At 38.2% G+C, this 23,838-nt stretch overlaps 1 protein-coding gene across 3 annotated transcripts; it reads right to left on the bottom strand.

Moving 5' to 3' along the window:
• Positions 1-44: 44 nt before the first annotated feature.
• LOC148063310 (uncharacterized) lies at positions 45-16,291 on the bottom strand. 3 transcript variants are annotated; one of them, XM_087811472.1, is made up of 7 exons: positions 16,159-16,291; positions 4,694-5,653; positions 4,415-4,629; positions 3,683-3,892; positions 2,301-2,860; positions 2,043-2,134; positions 45-851 (listed from the first exon to the last, which is right to left on the bottom strand). In XM_087811472.1, exons 2-7 carry the CDS (start codon positions 5,522-5,524, stop codon positions 759-761), a joined length of 2,001 nt encoding a protein of 666 aa, XP_087667598.1. In that variant the 5' UTR covers positions 5,525-5,653; positions 16,159-16,291; the 3' UTR covers positions 45-758. The 3 variants fall into 3 exon arrangements, with proteins under 3 accessions (XP_087667598.1, XP_087667596.1, XP_087667597.1); XM_087811470.1 differs by lacking the exon at positions 16,159-16,291 and adding an exon at positions 11,337-11,584; XM_087811471.1 differs by lacking the exon at positions 16,159-16,291 and adding an exon at positions 11,337-11,584 and having other exon boundaries at positions 752-881.
• Between the last annotated feature and the right edge of the window lie 7,547 nt (positions 16,292-23,838).

Below are 23,838 nucleotides of genomic sequence, written 5' to 3'. Positions count from 1 at the left end.
GGTCATAATGTCATGAGCAGAAAATAAATCCAGTTGTTCCTGAAAAGACTTAAGTACATCTTTATTGCACTGACATGCTTAATTGTAGACAGAGTAATGCCATGTTCCTCTTAAGTACCACTCACACATGCACATCCACACAATTCAATCTATTCCTATAAAACATCTCCAGCAGATCTCCTGTCTATTGCTCAAAAACTCTTGAAGCTTGATTTATAATATCTTAGGCAGCAAAAATACAATACATCTCTTCTTTCAGGAATCTTACAGACACAAAAATGTAAAAATATTGAATTATATTTCATTCTGTTTGTCACTTATTTTTGACTTGCTTGTAAGAACGCGTCTATAAGAGATCCCTTAAGTCACTGTCTCATTTTAAAAGCGGTTGTTGTCAAAATACAAGATTCTTTAACTATTTGAAAAAAAGAATGTCCTGGATCTGCATAGCTACCAAAACACATTAATATAACCAATCCATAATGTCACTACAATACTTGAAACAATAAATATGAATAAATAGTTACACTTACATCTATAGAAAGCAAAGTGTAAAAGGCTGAATAGTGAGGATGAGGGAGATTACTGTGTGAGCATCATAGCAGGACTAAATAGGAGTTTAAAACATAGACTCCAAGGTTACATCCAAGACCGATCAGTGTGTCCAAAAGTCAATGTGGATCTGTAAGACCAAGAATCGCAGACATCTGGATGAGTGATTCAGGGTTAGAGCAGCCAGGAGGTTGTGGTAGCGTGGCTCATTCTTTCTTCTGATTGGCCAGTAGAGACGCCTCCCATCGCTGGGCCATAGCATTCTGTCGTCTTGGCAAACAAGAGAAGGAGGGGGGGAACTAGAGGGGGTGGGAGATTTAAATGAACCTCTGATAGCAACAGCCAGGACAGTGAATGGATGGATGAAAGATGGGTACCACAGTGAAAGAAGAAGGTTGGACGGATGAACAATGGGTAAAGATTTGATAAAAGCATGGATGGATGAACGATGGGTAACAAAAGAAATATGGATGGATGGTTGATAGGGAAACACGTTTAAAAAAAGGATGGAAGGATGAACAAAGGGTACCAAATTGAAAGTTAAATTAACGGATGAATGATGGATAACAATTTGAAAAATGAAGGATGGATGAATGATGGGTAACAAGTTAAATATGAAAGATGGATAAATGAATGATGGGGAACAAATTGAAAGTAAGATGGATGGATGGTTGAATGATGGTAACAAGTTCAAAAAGAAAGTTGGACGGATGAACAATGCATAATAAGTTGAAAAAAGATGGATGATGAATGACGGTTAACAAGTTGAAAGTAAGATGGATGGATAATTGATGGGTAACAAGTTAAAAAAAGGATAAATGATTGACAGTTAACAAGTTGGAAAAAAGGATGAATGGATGAATGAAAGGTAACAAGTTGAAAAAATAATGGGTTTATCACGGGTAACAAGTTAAAAGTAAGATGGATGGACAATTGATGGGTAAAAAGTTGAAAAAAGGATGGATGGATGAATGACGGGTAACAAGATGAAAAAAGGTTGGTTAGTTGGATGGAAAAAAAGAAAATGGATGGATGTTTGTTGAATGTTGAAAAATAATTTACAGTTAAATATTACAATAATAAAAATGAGGAGACGGATGAGTAGAACAACATCAACAACCACCATTATCTTACCATGATCAGATGAAAACATTAATGAACAAAAGTCCATTACATAAATCTTTGAAGTCACATGACCCATACTCGATGTACAACATGCTGTGGGTTACCATGGTTACTGCTATTTCGGTCTTTAATGATAATGCTGCAGCCCATTGCCTCTCAGCATGTGACTTGTTTTCTCATTACGGCAAAGATCCTCTTCTCTCATCTTTTTCTTAAATTATCATTAACAAGAAAACACTATAACATATCTCCAGTTGCTAATGTTAATAATAAAACTATGTAATGGATGTTTGGGTCGACTCATGACGATGAGGAGAAGTTCAGGCGACACATCGCGTTGACCTCATGGTGAAATGTTCACCAACCTTGTGATCACAGGACATACTGGACCGCTCCATTTTGCGGGTTCTAGATGGTGATGAAGGGGAGGACACACTCTTATCCGGAATCTCTGCCGCTGGAAAAATGTAAAATGCAGAAGAATGAAGTCAAAAATATTTTGTCTTCAATGGCCTCAGGTTCTGCTCTGATGCTATGAAGCAGTCGTTCTTAACTGAGCCCAAAAAATGAGTCTCCAATCTTAAAAGGCCGATAAGCCCACACCACCTGTGAGCAACACCTACCTATGTGGCTGCTGTCATTCAGCCCCGGGGACACGAGCACAGTGTCGTAGCTCTCCCTCCCTCTCCTCCACTCCTCCTCTCTCTTCCTCCTCCACATCTCCTCCCTCTGCCGCCTCCACTCCTCCTCCCTCTGCCTCACCACTCGGATCTCCTGCTCCACCAGCGACTGGCTGCTCAGGGAGCGCAGCTTGAAGAAGGGATTGGACGTGAACGTGCTCTCCTGGGTCTCCACGCTCAGAGGAGCCGAGCTCAAGCAGAACTCGGAGGCGCTCCGGATGATCAGATTAGAAGTTTCTACCACTATGATGTTGGCCGAGGGCTTGGCGTCTACGTTGGTGGACCACTCTGGAAGACCACCGATGGCGTTGGAGAGCAGGCAGTTCCTGGAGGTGTTGCTGGAGGAGTCAGGCTCCAGGATGATCACGTTGTTAGCCGTCATTTCGTGGTAGGCAGATCGAGGAAGAGAGGAGGAGCAGGTCGGGGAGGGAGAGATGGACAGGGTGGGGGTACGACAGGCGGGGGGGCGAGGCGGCGATTGTCCTGTTAGCAGGCTGGACGGACTGAATGATAAGAAAAAGAAGTCAGACACATTGAAACGTTTACCAAAAGACAGCCAACAACAAAATGACCTAGAATGGATTCTATTGGTCACTACCCTTAAGGACAGTACCGACACCATCTAGTGATATCAAAACACTACACTTTTCACTGAAAATAAAATGGCAGTAGCACCAGCAAAAGACAATCAAATACTGGAACTCCATCTGAACTTTCAGAAGAAAATGTGTCTATTTATGTACAACTGTCCCACTTTGATGCTTACACAGTAATGTTTGCACTTTGCTTTCTATAGATGTTAGTTCCTAGTTTAGTTTCAAAACATGTAGGTTTGTTAGTATTGGTACATATAATACTTATAAAATTACTCATTGAAAGAAAGAAATACAAACCCGACAAACTCATGTCTAAAGAGGTTAAAATTAGGTTTGCAAACATTCAGAGATAAGATTAAACTACTGATCTGTCCATCAATGTCAGAGTTTCTCAGTGATGACAATAGGTTTCAAACCAAAAAGCAAGCCTCTATCGGCAGCCTATATCCTATCTAGGCCAAACTGATGTCCTGTTTCATCCAGTTTTCATCGTAAATTTAGGTCAAACATAATTACGGCCCAGAGTTTAAGATCGATATGAACCAACCTACAATCATTACTTTCCAATTCCATTCCCAAAGTAACCTTTAGACCTTTACTTGTCCACTATAAAGACATTTATCGGACTCACTTTTAAGTTACAGTTCCTGCAGACGTTCTTCCCCTCTACCCACAAACAAACTAACCTCATCATTTTTTCTACTGAGTTACAGTTCAGGGGTTACTTACCGGGATTGCACAAAGCTTTGTGTGCCGAGCCCCGTCTCCCTGCGGTGCTGTGCTTCTCGTTCCAATGTCAGTCGGATCTCTCTTTCGACTGCCGTCTCCGGTTCCTCCAGTGTGCTGCGAAACGACAATTCATCCAAGCCTGAGTCTTCAGAACTCGGAGACAAGATGGAGGACAGAGGAGTTTCCCTGGATCCACGAGAATGGTTTTCCCTTTAGGGGCAAAGGGCGATAATGGAGAAGCTTTAGGTATCGTGATCATGGCCTCGGGTCACACCTATCTTATTTATGTCCTCATATTCCGCATGCCTCTTACTTTATACTCTGTCTCCCTCATACTTTTGAACATGTCAACATGTCTACCCTTCTCACGTCCTGCTACGAGGGCTGACATGAAAAACATTTTTAAGTTTACATCTTCTATAACCACAATTTTAGTAGCTGACGATCTAAAGTTTACTAAACTGTAAAAAAAAAATCCACCACTGCTACCATTGCAAAGTTGCTTTTTTTGAGTTGGTTTACTATTTTATCTTTCTGGAAACTTGTGTAGTAAAGAGGACCATGAAAATACAGCTAGAGATTCATACATAATTAACGTTATGTTACGCAACTTTCACCAAAACATTTGTGAAAAGCCTCCCCCCCTTAGATACTTGAGCAAAGCCCTTTTTCCACCTTCAAAGGTTCCCCCCAAATATTCTTGAAATGTTGACAAGCTCTTGTAAAACTTACTTTCGCTTAAGTCTGGGGCTGCGAGTCGGTGGATACAGAGACGAGTGAGTGCCCTGAAAGCCCTCCTGAACTCTTAGTCCAGGTGTGGGAATGGGTTTGCCCTTGGCCTGTTCCTCCATCTTCTTCCACTGTTGCCGAGCCAACATGAAGTCCAAATGCTCAGAGGAGACATTTTCACTCTGTGTGTCCTGCGTGATGGAGTAATCTTCAGGTACCTTGGATCACAAGCAACAAGGCTGAAACTACCAACATCTAAATTGACAATTCATTTCTTCTTACCTTTCTGTCAGAGTCTGCACAGCTGGAGCTAAAACTCTCAGAGGGGGAGCTTAAGAAAAGATCCCGCCTTTTCCTCATCTCCTCTTCTTCATCGACTCTCTTTCTTCTCAGGTGATCATCGTTAATGTCCTCTATTGTCCGCTCCTTCAGGCCCATGTCCGACTCCTCCTTATCTTCACACCCTCCGTCTTGGACTTCCTTCTCCTGGAGGTTGCCCTGGGTGAAAGAGGCCCACGGGTCCTCGGCGGCGTCACTGTCGGAGTAGACGATCGCCAGCTCCGCCTGGAGGCAGTCGCTGAGGTGATCGTTGCTGAAGTCGTCGGTGTCATCGTGGCACCAGGCGTCCTGAGAGCCCACCTCAGCAGGTTGTTCTGGAGGAAGCAGGTCCGCGACGGATGATGAGCTGAGAGGGATCAAGATGGAGTCTGACAGAACATCACTTATGACCTCTTCTATTGTCTCTGCCCTCCAGTCATCTTCATCTTCTGCCAATGATTCCTTGTTTCCTTCATATTCATCCTTGACGTCTTGAGTCATCTCCGCTATTTCCTCATCCCGCTTTTCTACTACTTCATCTCCTCGCTTGTCTATTTCTGTATCTTCCTCTTCTAATCTCTCGCTTTCATTTTCTCTTTCCTCTTCTTCGTTATCTTTCTGAAGAATTAAATTAACACTCTCAAGGCCATTTGTTTGTCCGTTTCCTCCCTCCTTGTCATCCTCCATTGTTTGCATCACTCTGCAGGCCTCTGGGTAAAATTCCTCATTCTGGCATAGGCCAACCAAGTTATCTCCCTCCAGGTCGGGGACAGGTGGCGACGAGCTGATCTCCATGGTTTCTGGACCTGCTGGCGGTGTTGGGGACGGAGAACTGTCGACAGGGTCGTTGTTGCCTGAGCTACTGTCGTCCTGGTTACCGTCTGTTAGCTCAGCGGTTGTTCTTCTCAGTCCGGTCGTGGCTCTCTGTGGGAAGAAAGATAAGTGCCATCTGATGAGCAACAAAGATGTTCTACTTGTTTGTACTTCATAAGAGTGGAAAGTTACTGGTGACAAATGTCAAGATCGTCCATGTCAAAGTGACTAAAATATCTTACGACATTTTTGCCATCTGTACTTCAATGTCCAGCTCTGCTTGTGTTCTTGATTTTACCTGAAACACAACTATTGTCTATGGTTGGCACAACTATAGCAGGAAACATCAAATCTAACCTAAATAAAACCTCTCTCCTATGGGATATATTGTGGGCTAAATTTAACTTGCAATCATTTCAAACAAGTCACGTGACTCAGTGGGCAGGATTGGGGTCCCTGTTCTTCAGTTTAGGCAATACAGATTAAACGAGCGAAAAGCTGATAAATTACTATTTTACAGTCAAATAAGTTTGTGTATTTGAATAAATGGGAAACTTAAATATATGTCAGCTGCTTGAAAAAAGCCAACTTTCACTTATTGCAGCAAAATGAACTTACAAAAAAAAAGAGATAAGTAATCCCCTTATAAAATCTGTTATATACATTTATTATGATGGAATAATGTGTTTTTATGTCAATATTAATCTGTAAATCTAGAGAAATAATTATAATTTGTTATGTTTTCATGATTATAACATTTGAAATATTATACAAGATTAAAATAATGATTTCAAATATTAACAAAATGAACACAATAGAGATTTTACACAAATCTCCTCTGAATAATAGTGATCACAAAAGTCTTACCATCAGATAGTCAGCCACAGTAGCATGTTCACCTTGTGTTTTATTTTTAGTCGCACATACAGATGAAGTGATGAAGTCAGCCAGCAGCAGATTAAAGTAGCATATATGACCTACTAATGTGGGCCAAGCGAAACCCATTCCACCGTTACCACGGTAACTCCTATGAGTGGGTTAGGAGGTTATTATGGTCTATCATTGAGGGCATGTGCAAGTGACAGACAGAGGTTGTTGCTATAGAAACACACCGAGGTGGGAGGCAGGAGCATCTTCAAGTTACTAAAGTTGGTACAAAGACAGTATTTTACAGCTCAGTGATGTTGATTTAAAAATAGAATAGCTATCAAAGTAGGACAAACTGGAATTTTCTATTAAAGAAGAAACAAGGTAAATATCTTTAAATAATGAATTACTCTACCTTGTGTTGGCTTTCTTTATGATGATGAGTACAAAGGATCTGCAACACTGAAGCACTATTCAAAAAACAGTAATAACTTTTATTAAACTGAAAATTATTTACAGTGAATAATGAGGGTTTGAGGCTTGGTTATTATTATTTTGGCCAAACTGTCACAAACATGTATCTGTACCTCAGTCCAAAGATGTGTAAAAGTTTCACCAATGTCTCAGGCCACAAATATATAAAGGTTTCAGAAATGTGCAAGTGTAGTTTATCCCAGTCCACAAATGTGTAAAAGGTTTTTACAAATGTGCACTTGTATCTGTACCTCAGTCCACAAATGTGGAAAGGTTTAACACATGTGTAAGTGTATCTGTACTTCGGTCCACAAATGTGTAAAAGGTTTTACAAATGTGCAAGTATATCTGTACCTCAGTCCACAAATGTGTAAAAGGTTTTACAAATGTGCAAGTGAATCTCTACCTCAGTCCACAAATATTTAAAAGATTTTTACATATGTGCAAGTGTATCTGTACCTCAGTCCACAAATGTTTAAAAGGTTTTACAAATGTGCAAGTATATCTGTACCTCAGTCCACAAATGTGTAAACGGTTTTACAAATGTTCAAGTGAATCTGTACCTCAGTCCACAAATATTTAAAAGATTTTTACAAATGTGCAAGTATATCTGTACCTCAGTCCACAAATGTGTAAAAGGTTTTACAAATGTGCAAGTGAATCTGTACCTCAGTCCACAAATATTTAAAAGATTTTTATAAATGTGCAAGTGAATCTGTACCTCAGTCCACAAATATTTAAAATATTTTTACATATGTGCAAGTGTATCTGTACCTCAGTCCACAAATGTCTAAAAGGTTTTACAAATGTGCAAGTGTATCTGTACTTTGGTCGAAATATGTGTAAGGGGTTTTAATTTTTGGGGCTATCTGTACCCCGGTCTACAAATTTGTGAATTATTTTATAAAAGTGTAAGTGTAACGGTACCTCTGTAAACAAATGTGTGAGAGGTTTTACAAATGTGTAAGTGTACCTGTACTGCAGTCCACAAATGCGGAAAATATTTCACAAATATGTAAAACAAATTGTGGTAGATTGGCAACAATATCAACCCTATATTAAAACGTTTTTATTTCCCAGGGGCACATATTCCTGGGAGGCAGGATGCTAATAAGAATTAAAAACTGAGACACTATTCACTCGTGATGCTACACTGAACTCTGCTGTAACACCAGGGTTCGTGTTCAGGGTTGGCAGGACTCCATCAGTGGAATTGAACTCTGGCTTCCTCTGTGTGACAAACTGACATAACTCATCGACCCCTTGTGACACTTGGCCAGGCTAAATCAATTTGTAAATCAAATCTCACGCTACACATATCTAGCCTGCAGTAGGAAAATGATGTGGATATGTTTCAAAAGACAGCCAAAGCCTGATCAGCAGTGCCAGCTCTGCATTAAACCCATCCAAAGAAGAGTGCTGAGGAGCCTCAGACACATGTGTATTCTAAGTGTCTTTGATAAGAAAGTTAATAAGTGAGATAAAAGATATTGGAATAGGAAATTCAAATTGGAAAATAGGATGTTGTTATGAAGGTTTCCATGGCAACTGTGCAATACAAATTTGATGTCTGCTACATTTGGATAAAACTATATGTCACTAAGAGTTTACAACTTCAGCTAAAATAAACATGAACGATATATTCTATTTTCTCATAGTGTCAAATGCAAGAGTTCAGATCTGATTAAAGACCGGTAAGAGCTTTTACATATTCAATGTCCGCCAAAAAACTTCTAGGAAATGATCCATCGTTTCCTGACATCATAACGGCTGCTGGAAAATCCTCCCTGCAAATCTGTTTACAGGCCATTAAGAGAGGGATAAGAATGATTCTCTCAGTTAGGTTCAGGTTTCAGATACAGGAGTCCTACTAAAATAACATTTGTTGCTGCTTCTGTTGGTTCATTGAATTTGTTTGTGAGTCTAAGACAGATGATAATTTGTCCTGGAGGAACCATAGAGATCCAGCTGTGACCTCAGCATGTATGTGTGACATTTGCAGCTGTTTGAACACATCAAATAAGTGGTATTAAAGCATTATATAAGAAGCAGAACTTTATATCCCACTTTAAGTCCCAATTTCAGGAATGATATGTTTTCTTCGATCAACCAGGCTAATGAGGGCCGCATGAAATATGATCAAGGGCCGCTAATGAACCCTATGCCTTTGGACTTATTTGTGTATGTCATTTCAAATGGCCGCCTCTATTCAGCCACAAACTTGTAGAGAGATTGTTTTGTTCATTCTAACTGTGGGGGTGGGTGATTCTCTCAGCACTGGACTGATACACCACATGGCTGCACATGTTTCTACCAACCTGTCCTTGTAGGCGGCAAAATAAGTAGTGCAGTTTTTAGTTTCGTGGTGGTTGCTAAGATCATCTGATCTTCTTAGGAAATAATAGTTAGATTAAAATTGTGCATAATGATCTTTATTACTAGAATGCTTATGAGCTTTTCTTTAGTAAGATTCCAGCAAAGGATTCAAAGATTTTTCCAACCATAAAGTGAGTGATTTAAGTGTCCTCTTATTATAAACCTCTCAAAGCAAGCACACGACAAACTTCAATAACAAATGCTAATAAAAGCTTCAATGCAACAATCACTTTTAAACCTTGTACATGTAAGAGTTATGGTTTAACCTTCATCAGCCATCCCTGACATCTGTCCAGGTACCAGGACAAAAATAAATAAAACAAAGAAATCATTAAAATTTTGTAATAATGTCTGAAGGGTTTTTTAATTATTTTTTTTTTTTATAAAATAACTGATTTTCTCTGAAGCATTAGAACTTGACAAGTCAAAGGGCTTGTTTGGTTCAAGTCGATATGAATTTCCATTCTGGTATATCCAATTTTTCTTTTACTTATCCTAACATTGTTCATCTTTGACTTCTGTTGCAATTAATTCTTGCTGTAGATGTCTATATCCAAGCCACACTTTTTCACTACCCATTCATTCAGGGACCTAAGAAAAAACAAACCAATGGTCTCACGAACCCCAACTATTTCCAGCCAACCATTATCTGTAGTTCTCTTCCTCATCAGTCCATCTTTTTCTTACTTGTTCTATTCTATATAAATCTCTCTATATATATATTTTTTCAGAACAGAAAAACTTTCATATTCTCTTGTATGTGTAAAGGGCACTTGTTAAGACCTTTGGATATAATATGTGTGATGAACGAGAACATGTAAAATACATATACAATTTTTAAAATACATTTTTGAAATTAATTTAAAATGAATCTTAATAACCTGATTACGATTTGGAAGCTTTTATTTTGAACGTTTGGTTTTTGCTTGTATTTGTGTCATCAAATATGACCATTTTCCAAAAACATTCGAACACTATGTGCACGATGCAAACACAAACTATCCCAAAATAAAATGTCTTCAATAAGTTGCAAAGAGGGACGACAATTCCCCCAACATTTAGCATAGCCAGTTAAACATGCAGAGAAAAATGACTTTGCTTGATTTGCTTCTTAACTGAATGGTGTCTTTGAATGCAACTGTAACTACAAAGGAAATGACAAGAACATATTTTGATTTATTGAGGCTAAATAACATTACAAGTCCAGTTGAATATGTAATGAGGTTTAGACAAAACTACGTCACAGTCAGGGGATCAACATTTCACCTAATAAAGTTTAGCAATAACTAAATAAGTTAAGTGTACCGTTGAGTAATCTTGACTTTGTTTTCTCGCTAGAATATATAAAGAAACTAATCTACTCTGAACTAACACAAGAGCGTAAGGATATATCCATATAGTATTGAGCAAAGACACTTCACATTATAAATAATATACACAAAAGAAAATCCAGTCGTTATGTAAGACCCCTTGATCTCTCTTTCGAGATGCCACGGTGCCTTGTTTAAATTCATCCTCTGCCAAAATCATAAAACGCTTAATACGCTGAGTCATTTATCCGTGGGTGGCGTGGAGTACAACATGGATCTAAGAAGGCCTGAGAGAATGTGACGCTGCTGTCACTCAGGCTTATATACATTCACGAGGGAGCAGAGCATCATCATCTGTCAGCCACTTACACGGCCATTTAATCACTATATGCCTCAAAATAGCAAGTGTCCCATTTTCTCAAAGCATTCCCGGCATATGGAGGACGGATTGTGGAGTTTAATAGTTTGTGGCTCTCAAGCTATAATCCTGATCACTGCCGGTCTGTGGATATGATCCACAGACCTGCTGGAAGATGGTCTGAAAACTCCTTCATCTCAAAACATTTATCACGCAGATTATGTCAGTGAAGACAAACTCTGATATTCTGCACTGTCATATATTTCAATATTCAGGCGGATTTGAGTTATATAATGCAGGTCTGGCAACACACACACCAAACACACACAGGCTGTGTCAGCTTCAGCATCCCTTCACTCGGGAGGATTACGCTCGGTGTGTGCGGTGGGTCGCGGATGTGTGTACCTACCAGCAGCTTCCAGCACAGCAGCCAGAAGGAGATCATCTCCAGTCGGCCTCGTCCTGACCGCAGAGCCAGCAGCGAGGCAACCGCCCGCCGCTGCGGAGATGGACGCATGTGAGCCGCCTGGCTGCTGCTGCTGCTGCTGGGAGAGAGAGAGCCAGGGATGGAGAGAGCGTGCGCGCGGCGGACACGTCAACCCGCAGCGATGATGGTGGTGATGCTGGTGAATTGGAGCATGAGTGAGGAATTGATATTGGCAGCGCGTTAAAAGTCTCTCTCTCTCTCCGCGCACACGCTCCTCCACCTGCTTGTTGCATCCGGTCGCCAGGCTCTGGCCTTTTATAGAAGGAGCCGCAGCCCACTGGGACTCCTCGCTAAATTCAGCCGGAATTCATAATCATGGTGACGTGTGTGTTTGACACTTCATCAGACACTTTCTCTGATAGTACTGCAACAGTTTAAAAACAATACTGTAGTGGTGACAAGTTACTTTTAGTATCTGTATCATCCTGCTTTTGATATTACAATGTTACATGAAGAGCTCTTATGTCATGGTGGTGTTTCTCTTGTGGGTTCAGGAAATGTTGTTGTTTAGCAACACTCCTACGTCACAGTGGCTGGATCTCAGATACCAATAACTTTATTTTAATAACTTTCTCATTTTCAGTCTAATATTTCCTTTACATCGGATCACAGTATATTTATACATTAAAAAAAAGTATACATTTCGAATGATCCACACTTTTGGTTTTGTATACATTATACATAAAAAAAGTTATTGTTTCGGCCCCATAATCACATTTTTTTATTTCACTGAGCGGAATTTAAACTTCATACTCAAATGATGTTTTGTTTATTTATATTAGATGTATTTACTTTTGATCATTTATATTTTTTGTCATTTTTGGGGTTTGATATTTTTGTCACATAGTGTCATGTACAGTAAAAATGTGTGTCATGAGCTTTTTGTTGTGTGTTTCAGATGAACATTATGTTTGTCATGTGATCATTTATATTCGTCATGTGAACATTATGTTTGTCAGATGAACATTATTTTTCATGTGATCATTTAGGTGTCATGCAAACAACATATGTGTCATGAGATTATGGGTGTCATGTTATTATTTATGTATGTCATGTGAACATTAAGTGTGATGTGTGAACATTATCTGTGTCATGTGAACACCTGTGTGTCATGTGAACATCATGTGTCTCACTTGAACATTATGTTTGTCAGATGAACATTATGTTTGTCATGTGAACATTATGTTTGTCATGTGAACATTATAGATGCCATGCAAAGAACATATGTGTAATGAGATTATGGGTGTCATGTTGTTATTTATGTGTGTCATGTGAACATTATGTTTGTCAGATGAACATTATGTTTGTCATGTGAACATGTATAGATGCCATGCAAACAACATATGTGTCATGTATTATGTGTCATGTGATCATTATGTGTGTCATGTGAACATTATATTTGTCATTTGAACATTTATGTATGTCATGTGAATATTTATGTGTGTTGTGTGAACATAAAGTGTTGAATGTGATCATTATGTGATCATTACGTGTGTCATGTGAACATCAGTGTGTTGTGTGAACATCACGTGTGCCATTTGAACATTTGTGTGTCATGTGAACATTGTTTGTCAGATGAACATTATGTGTGTCATATGATCATGTATGTGTGTCAAGCCACCTCAAGCAGCTTCGCTTGATGTGTAGTTTCAACGTGTCTCCAGACACTGGAGAAAATTCCTCTTGAGCGCAAACATAATATTGTTGTTTTTTTTGGGTCAAGTTTTTGACCCTGACGTCATCACACAAGGATCTGTGTGGTTTTTCACAGTATTTCCTGCAGGAAGTAAAATTAGATTTAAAGCATCTTTCCAGTCAGAGCTGACTGACAAGAGGTTGAGGATATGCTTTTTACTGAGCATTTAACTCAATTAAGAATATGAAATCAGCCCTGACGGTGTGTCATCACCAAGTTTTAATGAGGGACTTAAGGATGCTCTTGTGATGGATTCTAACTGACCGATAAGATGAAAAGGACACTTCTGCTGCCGCTGACATTTAACAACACAAGTGTAAGCGTGACAGACAACTGACCAGAGAAACAATAAATTCAACTTAACTCCTCACGTTCAGTGATCGGGTCTGGCTCATTTTTGTGTTTCATAATAATAATACTTTGGTTTGAAATAGTTTACTACCATAGTGCTAACAGCTACTACACACCTAATCAAGCCAATATGTACATACAACACATCAAATGTTGCCATGTTTAAGTTTATTGGTGAACATATACATTGTATAAAGGGGAGGTTCTGTCATATATTATCATAAAATAATACAAAGCAGGTCTTTTGGTTCACGATTTCACAAAAATGTTTGTCTAGAAAGTCCAACAGATTTAATATGATCATTTTAATTATATGTTTTCTTTATATGATTGTTTTGTTTTTTAAATTAACATTATATTTTCTTATATACAATGCTTAATTCTCATCCTGCAATTTTACCGGCTGCTTCTTTAGTGACAACAGAAACAGCAGAAGACATCACTCAAACGCTTACAGGAGCCAAGGTCTCAAGTGGACAAGTTCCTACACAATTTATCATTAGTTTGCTCTGTTTGGTTGTAGACAGGGTCTGTTAAGCTTAACCTTGACACCCCTTAGTGTATCATAGATAGAGAAACTATTAAATAAAAATGTCAAAGACCCTGTATAAGCAACTTTCTCAGATCAAACGAGAAGAGCTTAGAATAAAACAGACCCATACACAATCTACATTTATTTATCTGAATATTCTTTGGGCTAAATACACTTTTAAATGAAATTAAAAATCCTTTTTCACTTATTTTCCACTTTCCTAGCACATTTAGAGAAGGCTTGTTTTCTTTTTTGAAGCCTGTTGTTGATGGTTAAATAAATGATATTGACACAATTTAGTTTAAAAAAGGATTGATTTATGACCACTTCATTCATTCTATATTAACACAATTCAAATCAATGGGAATCATTGAAATTATATATATTTTTTTTTTAAGTCTCAGAGTCATACATTCCAGTACAACAAGAGTCTTGCAGCACGTTTATGTATTGAGTAAAGTATTGAGGTCAAAGCTCAATAAGTCAATCCTCCATAGGAGTTCTGCTCAAATCAATGCCTGTGACATCATCACATAAGAGCAGGAGCTGGACCGGATCATATTTGCTTTTTTAATCAAGCACTTCCATTCACACTAATCCCGACTCGCTTCGTCGCGTCGTCCTGAACGTCGCTTGATTACCGAGCATGTCAGGGGATTTCCAGCTGTGGCGATCATTACTCTGCTCAGATAGATCAGAGTCAAGGTCACGTCTGGATGAGTTTGTGCAGCCGGATCTACGGCCGACATGTCACACAGAGGGGAATCAATCGACCGTCGTTCTATAGACTCTGATCGTCTAGAATCAAATCATTTCAATCGATACATACATAAGTGTCTCATGCAGCTAAAAAGCATTTTTTCATAAAGTACATTTTTCAAAAAACACTTTGACACTAATGACAATATTTACTGTTTAATTAAAGCACATACATGGTATAAACTAGGAAAGAAAAATAAGATTTATAATTAAAAGTAGTTGAGTCTTGTTAAAATAAATCTAAATAAAAATAGGGTGGAATTACATTTAATCAAAGACAAACCTAAATATATCAAAACATATACATTTGGACACAATACATATAAACATTTGAGTACATTTTTCAGTAAATATAAAGCCATTTTAAATTAATTGAAAGTTTAATATTAAAGGAAAGTATTCATATATATTCTATAATGTTCTAGTAATTAACTCAAGTGTATATTAGCAAATAAATATATAAATTAAACCATAAAAAAAACAAGAAATAAAAAACAACCCGGCAGATATTTGTTGGGACATATTTAGAAAAAACAACCATATCATTCTAACATAACTGAATAACAAATTATTAAAACATTATAAACATAGAAAAATAATATGCACCATGTATCATTTAGTGTATCTATGTTAAAAAAATTTACTTATTGCGGAATATGAAATATGCTCGAACTCAGACTGAAGAAAAATATATGTACTATACGTTTTAAACTAAGGTATACTACTTCTTGTCCGATCTTCGGATGTTAGACATTTGCAAATTATACTTAAGACATCTTTAACCTTATTCTTTACATCATTTCTTTGTAAATAACAAAGAAGTTAAAGTCTAATAAAAGACAAGTAAAAGTAGTACTTTGAAAATGTTCTATAAAACACATTTTAAAACACTTGGTTGATTATTTTCAACAAAGACACTAATTAAAGGCTGTAAAACAAATGGAGAGGATATTAATTCTCTCATTGAGAAAACATGAGATAATGAGGGGATAGAATTGTCACCAATAATATGATTTTTTTTTAAGTATTAAAAAATAGTCCTCAGTCCAAACATCGGTATGTGGCCCCCGGGGGCCTTACGATGACCATATTTTCAGCAAGATAAGTGACCATGAAATCAGACTGATGTATCTGCTGGATGTGAGAGTGAGGTTGTCATGTATAGAACGATTGGAGGAACTCACTGAAAGCATGCAAACTCTAAACTCTCATCCCGACCCTCATGAAGCAGGTGCTCCATGTTTTTACCACAGAATGGATTAGTGGGGACTCTAATCCAGATCAGCCATGTGCACATCTGCAAATGTCTGATCGAAAAAGTCATCATGAAACCCACGATAAAAACAAGAAAAAACGAGTGCCCAGTGTGACTCGACTCTGGAGTTGTGTAGTTGTTGTAGTCCTACCTGCTCATCCAGCTGTGGCCGCTCTGTCACTCCCGCTGCTCTTCACTGATCAAACTGTAACATGTTTCTCTTCCGCCACGAGTGTCGGATTATTTCTGTCTTCCCCCTTTATGTTCTCTCTCACACACACACACACACACACACACACACACATCGCCGTTCCTGCAGCATGACTATTGAGTGTGTGGGAGCAGCCAATGAGAAAACTGCAGCTTTAGTGACACACATATTTAGGCTCTGATGCTGGCACACTTATAGGACACATACAGAAAACGCACAAACTCAACAACACATCTGTCGTGCGTGAACCTATTGAAGGTTAATGCTGTAGAGTTTAACCAGACAAACGTCACACGTCAACTTGCGTATGTTCACGGCTTCAGTGTTATTCTCAGCTTCAATCCGACACGGTGGATCTGCTTCTGTCTGTGATGTCACAGCCATTACCATGCAGCGCGCTGTTATGTAATGTCACTGATGTAAACTCTGATTTTTTTCTTCTACATTCTAGCTTACAAATCTGACAAGACATTCTTTATATTCAGAGGGCTTAAAAAGAGTCAAAGAAATCCAAATATAGCAGCAGAGGATGAAGTAGAAATAAATAAATAAACAAATCAGTGCCAAGGACAAACATGAAGTGCCAGTCCTGGCTCTTTGTAGAAAAAGGTTGTGATCGACTGAATTTTTGGCTATTTAACAAGAATATTCTGTTTGTTAACAATGCCCATTAACTTAGAGGCAGCATTGTGGTAAAGTGTATCAATAAGTTCTTTCCTGAACTAGAATAATATAACAGATTTCCTGCACTCCTGTTTCCTCCCACATTCTCAGCATTTTGTAAATGCATTTAAAAGATTTGTAATTAGGACATACAGTGTTGTGCAACTCTATGATTACTGTCAAACATTGGTTGTTTGGACAATACATTTCAGTTAAATATATAATAGGGGAGACCAACACGGTGATATTTGAGATGTGAAATAAAGATTATACGATTGACAGAAAGTGTTCAAGAATTATTTAAACAAAACTAGGCATGTGCATAAATGTAGGCACTCAAAGAAACATTAACTCTAATTATTTTGCATCTGACTTTTGCAGCTTCTAAACACTTCCTAAAGCTTCCAATTAGAGTTTGGATTCTGGCTGAAGGTATTTTGGACCATTCTTCTTTAAAACTAGTTCGGTCAGGTTTGATGCGTTCCGAGCATGGTCAACCCACTTAAAATCACTCCACAAATTTTAATAATATTCAGGTGAAATGAGGTGGCCTTAGTAGATTTTGAGGAAGGAGCTGTCTCGCCTGCAATTAATACAAAACTCTGCAGTTAGAAATCTGACCTGCTCTACTAGAAAAACTCACATTTCTCCGATCCTTAAAAGTCTTCACTGGCTGCCAGTTTCTTTCAGGGTCAACTTTAAAATTGTGGTTCTTACCTTTAGAGCTATTCATGGTCAGGCTCCTCCTTACATCACTGATCTGATCCAGCCTTAAACCCCAGCTCGGGCTCTTAGGTCTGTGGATCAGAATCTACTGATGGTTCCTGAACACACTTCTTGGAACGATCTTCCTCTCTCTCTGAGCTTGATGGATCTACTGACTCCTTCAAGAAACATCTTAAGACATTCTTATTTGTGCAGGCTTTCCCCCAATTTTTTTGGACTCCTGTGTTTGTCTTATGTATCTTGACCTTTTAAAGTATATATTTTAACTGTGTATTGTTTTGATTGTTAAAGTGCTTCGTGACCCTGGTCTAGAAAGGCGCTTTACAAATTACTTACTTACTTGAGTGGTATCCAGGCATAACTCCCCTTGTTGTGCCCAAAAAAAACCTACATTATAGTACATAGCACCTTATTCCCAAATGAAGCTGGCTTGTCTAAATGTGCTTTAGCAAACTTCAAGTGACTCTGTTTGTGGCAGGGGCAAAAGAAGGCTTTTTTTCTATACAGCATCTCCTTGTGTAAAGTAGGCTGAATAGTTGAACGACGCTCAGTCACACCATCTGCAGCCAGATCATGTTGAAGGTCTTTGGAGCTGGTCTGTGGGTCGACTGTACAGTCACTGTTCTCACTCTGCTCGCCTGAAATCTTTCTTTGTCCGCCACATTAAGCCTTAACTAAAACTGTGCCTGTTGTCTTCCATTTCCTCAAAATGTTCCTCACAGTTGAAACAATGAGTTAAATCTCAGAGATATCTTTTTATATTATTCCCTTTGATCAATCTTTGTTTTCAGGTCATTTGAGAGTTGTTTTGAGGCTCCCATGTTGCCTCTCTTCAGAGAAGATGCAAAAAGCCTCATTATATATATTTTCTCATGATAGGATTCAGGATGTGTATGGAGGTCAAGGGTCACCAAAGGTTACCAAACCAACTTTGAGTTCCAATAATTAGTGCTAATGTTATTCAAATCAAAAAATTAATTTAATTTTTTTTGCACATACCTTATTCTGTTCAATAAATCGTGCACACTTTCTGTAAAGCATATAAACTATTTTACTAAACAAAATATTTTACTGACATTTCTTATCCTAACAACCAATGATTTATAAAGGAAAATCCTAAAGATTTACAGGGGTGCCCAACATTTTGCATAGCACTGTTTTTTTATTTTCTTATCATACATATATTATACAGAAATATAATTAGGCATGTACATGAAGTATAAAACAAGATAAACAAATGGATACAAAACTTCTCTCGACTTAAAATTGGTACTAATATTTGCTAATACAGTCAGATTTCACAAAAAGGTATTAAAGTAAACTAGTCAAAATTTGAAAAGCAATCTACATTGAGTCCAGGACTGCTGCTGATTTGCCGTTTTATCCAAGACTTATTTTTTCAAAGTTTGCTTTTCTTGGTGTTCATGCTATTTTATGTCTATTTTTAACTGCCATGCCTATATTAAACTGCTTGCAAGAAAAATTGCAGCCCCTGGCTTATACATTTAACCCTTGTGTTATCTCAGGGTCAAGGTGAAGGCGAAGGTCGTTCTTCTTGACCCAAGAGCAACACGAGGGATAAAACAATTACATTTGTTTTCAGGTCTTCGGGTCAATTTGACCCTGAGATAACACAAGGGTTAAGATAAACCAGTTTGTTTTTGTTTGTTTTTTAAAATAGGTAATACTTCATTAGCTATTGCAGCCAGCTCTGAAGAGCAAGAATTTACCTCTGGTGGCCCCCAAGCCAATTGAGTTCAAGATGCCTGCTCTAATGGCTACAGGTCTTACATAAATGGAAGTTTGAACAGATCATTTCTGAAGCTGCACCATGGGGCCATGAAGCTAACTGCTGTGAGTTCTCACAGTGAGATGATCCTCTCAGTGAGAGGAACAATGTGGAAGCATGTGAGGTCCAAACAAACTGCAGAATTTTGGATAATCCACAGAGATCTTTTTGGTAAAAGCAGGCGGACCAGCCATGCAGGGTTGAAGTGGTCAAGACACAAGGTTGCATAGGCCTGGACCCAAACTTGTGCAGGATTCTAAAAAAAGGACAAAAGCAATCAATTCAATCAATAATGATTCAAATAAAAGGCTGGGAAAATGGAACAAATCCCAGCTTGATAGGGCAGACAGGCAGGCACTATTGATAAAAAAATTATGTTGAGACTTCCTGAATTAAGATGATACACAAAACACAGGCAGGAGTGTAAAGGGACAAATAGAGTTATAAAGTGTGTGATATATTTAGATCTTGAATTTGAATTTAAAAGCTGTGTGCTGTTGATAGACATTTATGTGATTAATATCCTCAACGTCAAGTCTGTTCAGACACCACTGGATTAGTACAAATGCAGGCTAAATACATATTACAGATATATTCTTGTCACAATATTTTATAAATATAGATAAAAAACCTTTATTTTTTCTTTGTGTAGATCGATGGTGTCAAACTCAGTCACACAAGAGAAAAATTCACCATCAACTTGACCTCATAACATGTGTTTATGACCCCATTATATTAAGACCCAACTATATAATTTCAAATCTGACCAAGGCTACCTTAAATGTCTTGGTGGGAGAAATTTGAAGCTCAGGCCTTGGGTTTAACAAGAAAAAAACTGAAAGTAAACTACATAAATCCTGTTTTGAAATGATGGTAAATATGCACATTTTTTCCATGTTCATTAAAAACAAAGTCAAATCCTGTTTAAATCTTTGAGTCAAATATAGACTGAAGATGAGTTCTGTAATGGGTCAGAAATTTGTAGTTTCGTAGGTATTAATTATGGTGTAAATTACAGTGCAGTGCACAGCTGTATAGAGACAGATGGATTCTTATTATTGTTGGACTTTTCACATAAGTGTAGATGAAGCAGCTGCATGTGTGCTGTTTCTCCCCAGGACGCTGACAGAAGTGAAGAATTAACATCCATAGCAGGGCAGATTATGACAGAAATGGAGCAGAAACAAAGAATGTAACCAAAGATGCAGGCAGTTAAAGACTCTGAAGGCAGAGAATTAAAAGTAGAAAACTAGAATTTTCATCAATATACAAAGCATAGCTTTTTATTAAAGGGAAACTAATGTGTTCATTCAAGTGTCTCTTAAATAGATCTTGGACCTCTATTGTACTCATCATTATGAGTATGTTTGTACAAAACTATCTTGTAATTAAATTGAATTTAAGCCCCGCCTACTGAAAACACTTTGTTTTTATGGAGATTAAATCTTGTTTACCATAACCACAACCACTCTGCTGTGTCAAGCATCGAGGTTTCTCACTGAACGTTAACAATCCAGGAAGTCTCCACCTCCAAGGGACAAAGAGGGAGTGATTACAGCTGGCTGAAAGATAAGTAAAGCTCATTATTACGTGATAATAGAATAAAAATGTAACTTTATAAAGTTATAACTTCACAACATCGTCATGATGAGGGACTTAGTGCATCTTGGAAAGGAATACTTCAACATTTGAAACAGTGTTGGGTTTTAACATTAGTTGTCTTACTGTAAAAGTATATATTGAAGGACAATCTTCCTAAAGTGCAAGGGTAAAAAAGCGAAAAAATGCAGGTTTATAATGAACCAATAGGATGCACTAATCAATTGTAGGCACTGCTCAGGTTTTGCAAAGCACATACCGTTTTAACAATAATCGAAAATATTTATCATTTTTTTGTTGGAAACTTTTTTGGTTTTGGTTACTTAACATTTTTGAATTCATTTATTTGACTAAGGATATGTGTGAATTAGCTCAAAATTGACCTACAAATATTTGTGTTACAAAGTACATAAGAAATGACACTATGTTAAAGTGATCAAATCTGATGATCTGTTTTAGTGGTTTATTGAACTATCGAGTGACATGAAAAGACACATTGTTGCAAATCAAAGCAGTGAGACAGTGCTGATTTAAGTATCCCCTTAAATGTAACTTTATTGACAAGAGTAACCAGCAGCATTAGTTCAAGTCACTCTTAATCCTAATGTTTCACCATCCATTGTTACGGAGACTGTGACGCTAACTATTGTTAAGGACGGCTGGCTGCTTCATGTTATGTCAATGTAGACAAGGGTAGAAAAAGGGAATTCAATTCAAAACATTTGAACCCAGCAACTAGGACAATAATAAGTAGAGATTCTTTTTTGCTTCAAGCTCTTAATTGGAGGACATTTGTGTCAGAAATGTTGACATTTCTAAATGTACTATTTCTAATTCCGTCATCTGCTTGAACAAACCACCATGCTGGTATTTTATAGTGCATTTGAATCAAGGAGGGGATAAAGAAAGAAAATTGTATCGCTGAATGTTTTTTTGTTCCATGGAAGTGCTTGAAACGGAAAATTGGGAGATGCACTTCTCATGTCACTTGAAGTCTAATCTTGGGTTGTTCTGTGTCAAAACTACATCTTGGTTCATACCAAATGTATATAATTGAAAAATATACTCAAAAACTATGAAGGCCATAGTTACACTGTTACTACCCACTACTTATAAGTAAGTAAGTAAGTAAGTAAGTAATATTTGTATAGCGCTTTTCTAGACCAGGTCACAAAGTGCTTAAACAATTAAAACAATACTCAATAAAATATATACTTTAAAGGTGAAGACACCACAGAGACAAACACACACGTCTCAGAAAATCAAGGGAAAGCCTGAACAAATAAAAGTGTCTTCAGATGTTTCTTGAAGGACCGAGCTGGGGTGTAAGGCTGGATCAGATCAGTGATGTAAGGAGAAACCTGACAATGGAAATCTCTGAAAGTAAGAACCAGAATTTTAAAGTTGATCGTGAAAGAAACTGGCAGCCAGTGAAGAGATAGTGTTCTGAAAGAGAGTTCTGTGTCAACTGCAGGCGAGACAGCTCCTTCTTGTTAAGACATGAAAACAAACTGTTACAATAGTCCAAACGAGAAGACACAAATGCATTGATTATAAGGTCCAGATCATGTTGTAACAACATTTCCTAGAGATTTTTCTCAGTTGAAGGAAACAGTTTCCGGTCAGTTTTCTGCAGTGTTGAACTAGAGACATGTCTTTCTCAAATACAACACCCAGGTTTCTCAGGCTCAGTTTGACAGACTAACCTAAGTCACCCAAGTACTGACTCAACCCTGGAACCTTATCACCAGGTGCAATAACCAGAGTTTCAGTTTTGTCCACATTTAGCTGCAAAGTGATTTCACTCAGCCATTCTTTGATTTCTAGCAAACAATTGACTAAGCTGTTCAGCATCTGGGGCTCAGTTGGATCAAATGAGCAAAAGAGCTGGATGTCATCAGCAAAGATGTAGTAAGAAACATCAGGAAATCTCTGAATGATTTTACCGAGGGGAATCAAGTACAGAGAAAATAATAAATGACCCAGAACAGAACCTTGGAGGACTATGCACAACAGATCCACCGATAGAGAGCTCATTTGATTGGCAGATACACTGAAACTGCGTCCAGAAAGGTATGACGAGAACCACTGTAACACAGACCCAGACAGTCCCACTTCATCCCTCAGTCTTCTCAGCAAGATCTGGTGGTCAACTGTGTCAAAGGCTGAGGACAGATCCAAGAGAACCAGAACAGTGTATTAACCCGATCAGCCGACATCATGATGTCCCTGGACACTTTCAGTAAGGCCGTCTCCGAAGAGTGATGTTTGCGGAAGGCAGACTTAAACTTCTCATGGATGTCGCTCTGATCCAGGAACAAAGACAGCTGCACAGACACCATCTTCTCCAAGATCTTGGACAACAATGGAAGCTAAGAAATAGGCCTGAAATGACTGAGGTCAGTCACGTCTAAACCTGGCTTTTTGAGCAAAGGCTCCACAATGACATGTTTAAATACATTGGGAAAAACCCCTGTGGAAAGAGAAAGGTTTACCATTTTGGTAACCCAGGTGCCAATTACATCAAACACTTTGATAAAGAGCCTACAAGGAAGGACGTCGGATGAGCAAGAGGAGGGTTTCATCTTGTTCACCAGTGCTAAAATGTCACCCAGAGATACAGCACTGAAGGAAGACCACGAGGAGGAGACAGGCTCAGTAACGGCAGGGGTTACACAGAAAGGGGAAGGGATTTTCTCTTTGATCAATTTAATTTGGTCAGTGTAAACTCTCAACAATGCATTGCTGTCAGCTTCAAAGACGCCTTCACAGGCGTGATTTGAGGAGCAGGAGACACGAGAGAATTGATCGCGTCAAACAACACTTTGGGGATTTTCTTATTT

Source organism: Callionymus lyra, chromosome 16, assembly GCF_982586985.1.
Source record: "Callionymus lyra chromosome 16, fCalLyr1.hap1.1, whole genome shotgun sequence".
Lineage (NCBI taxonomy): Eukaryota > Metazoa > Chordata > Actinopteri > Syngnathiformes > Callionymidae > Callionymus > Callionymus lyra.
Note: the sequence above shows the minus strand (reverse complement) of the source record. Positions and strands in the feature narration are given on the sequence as shown.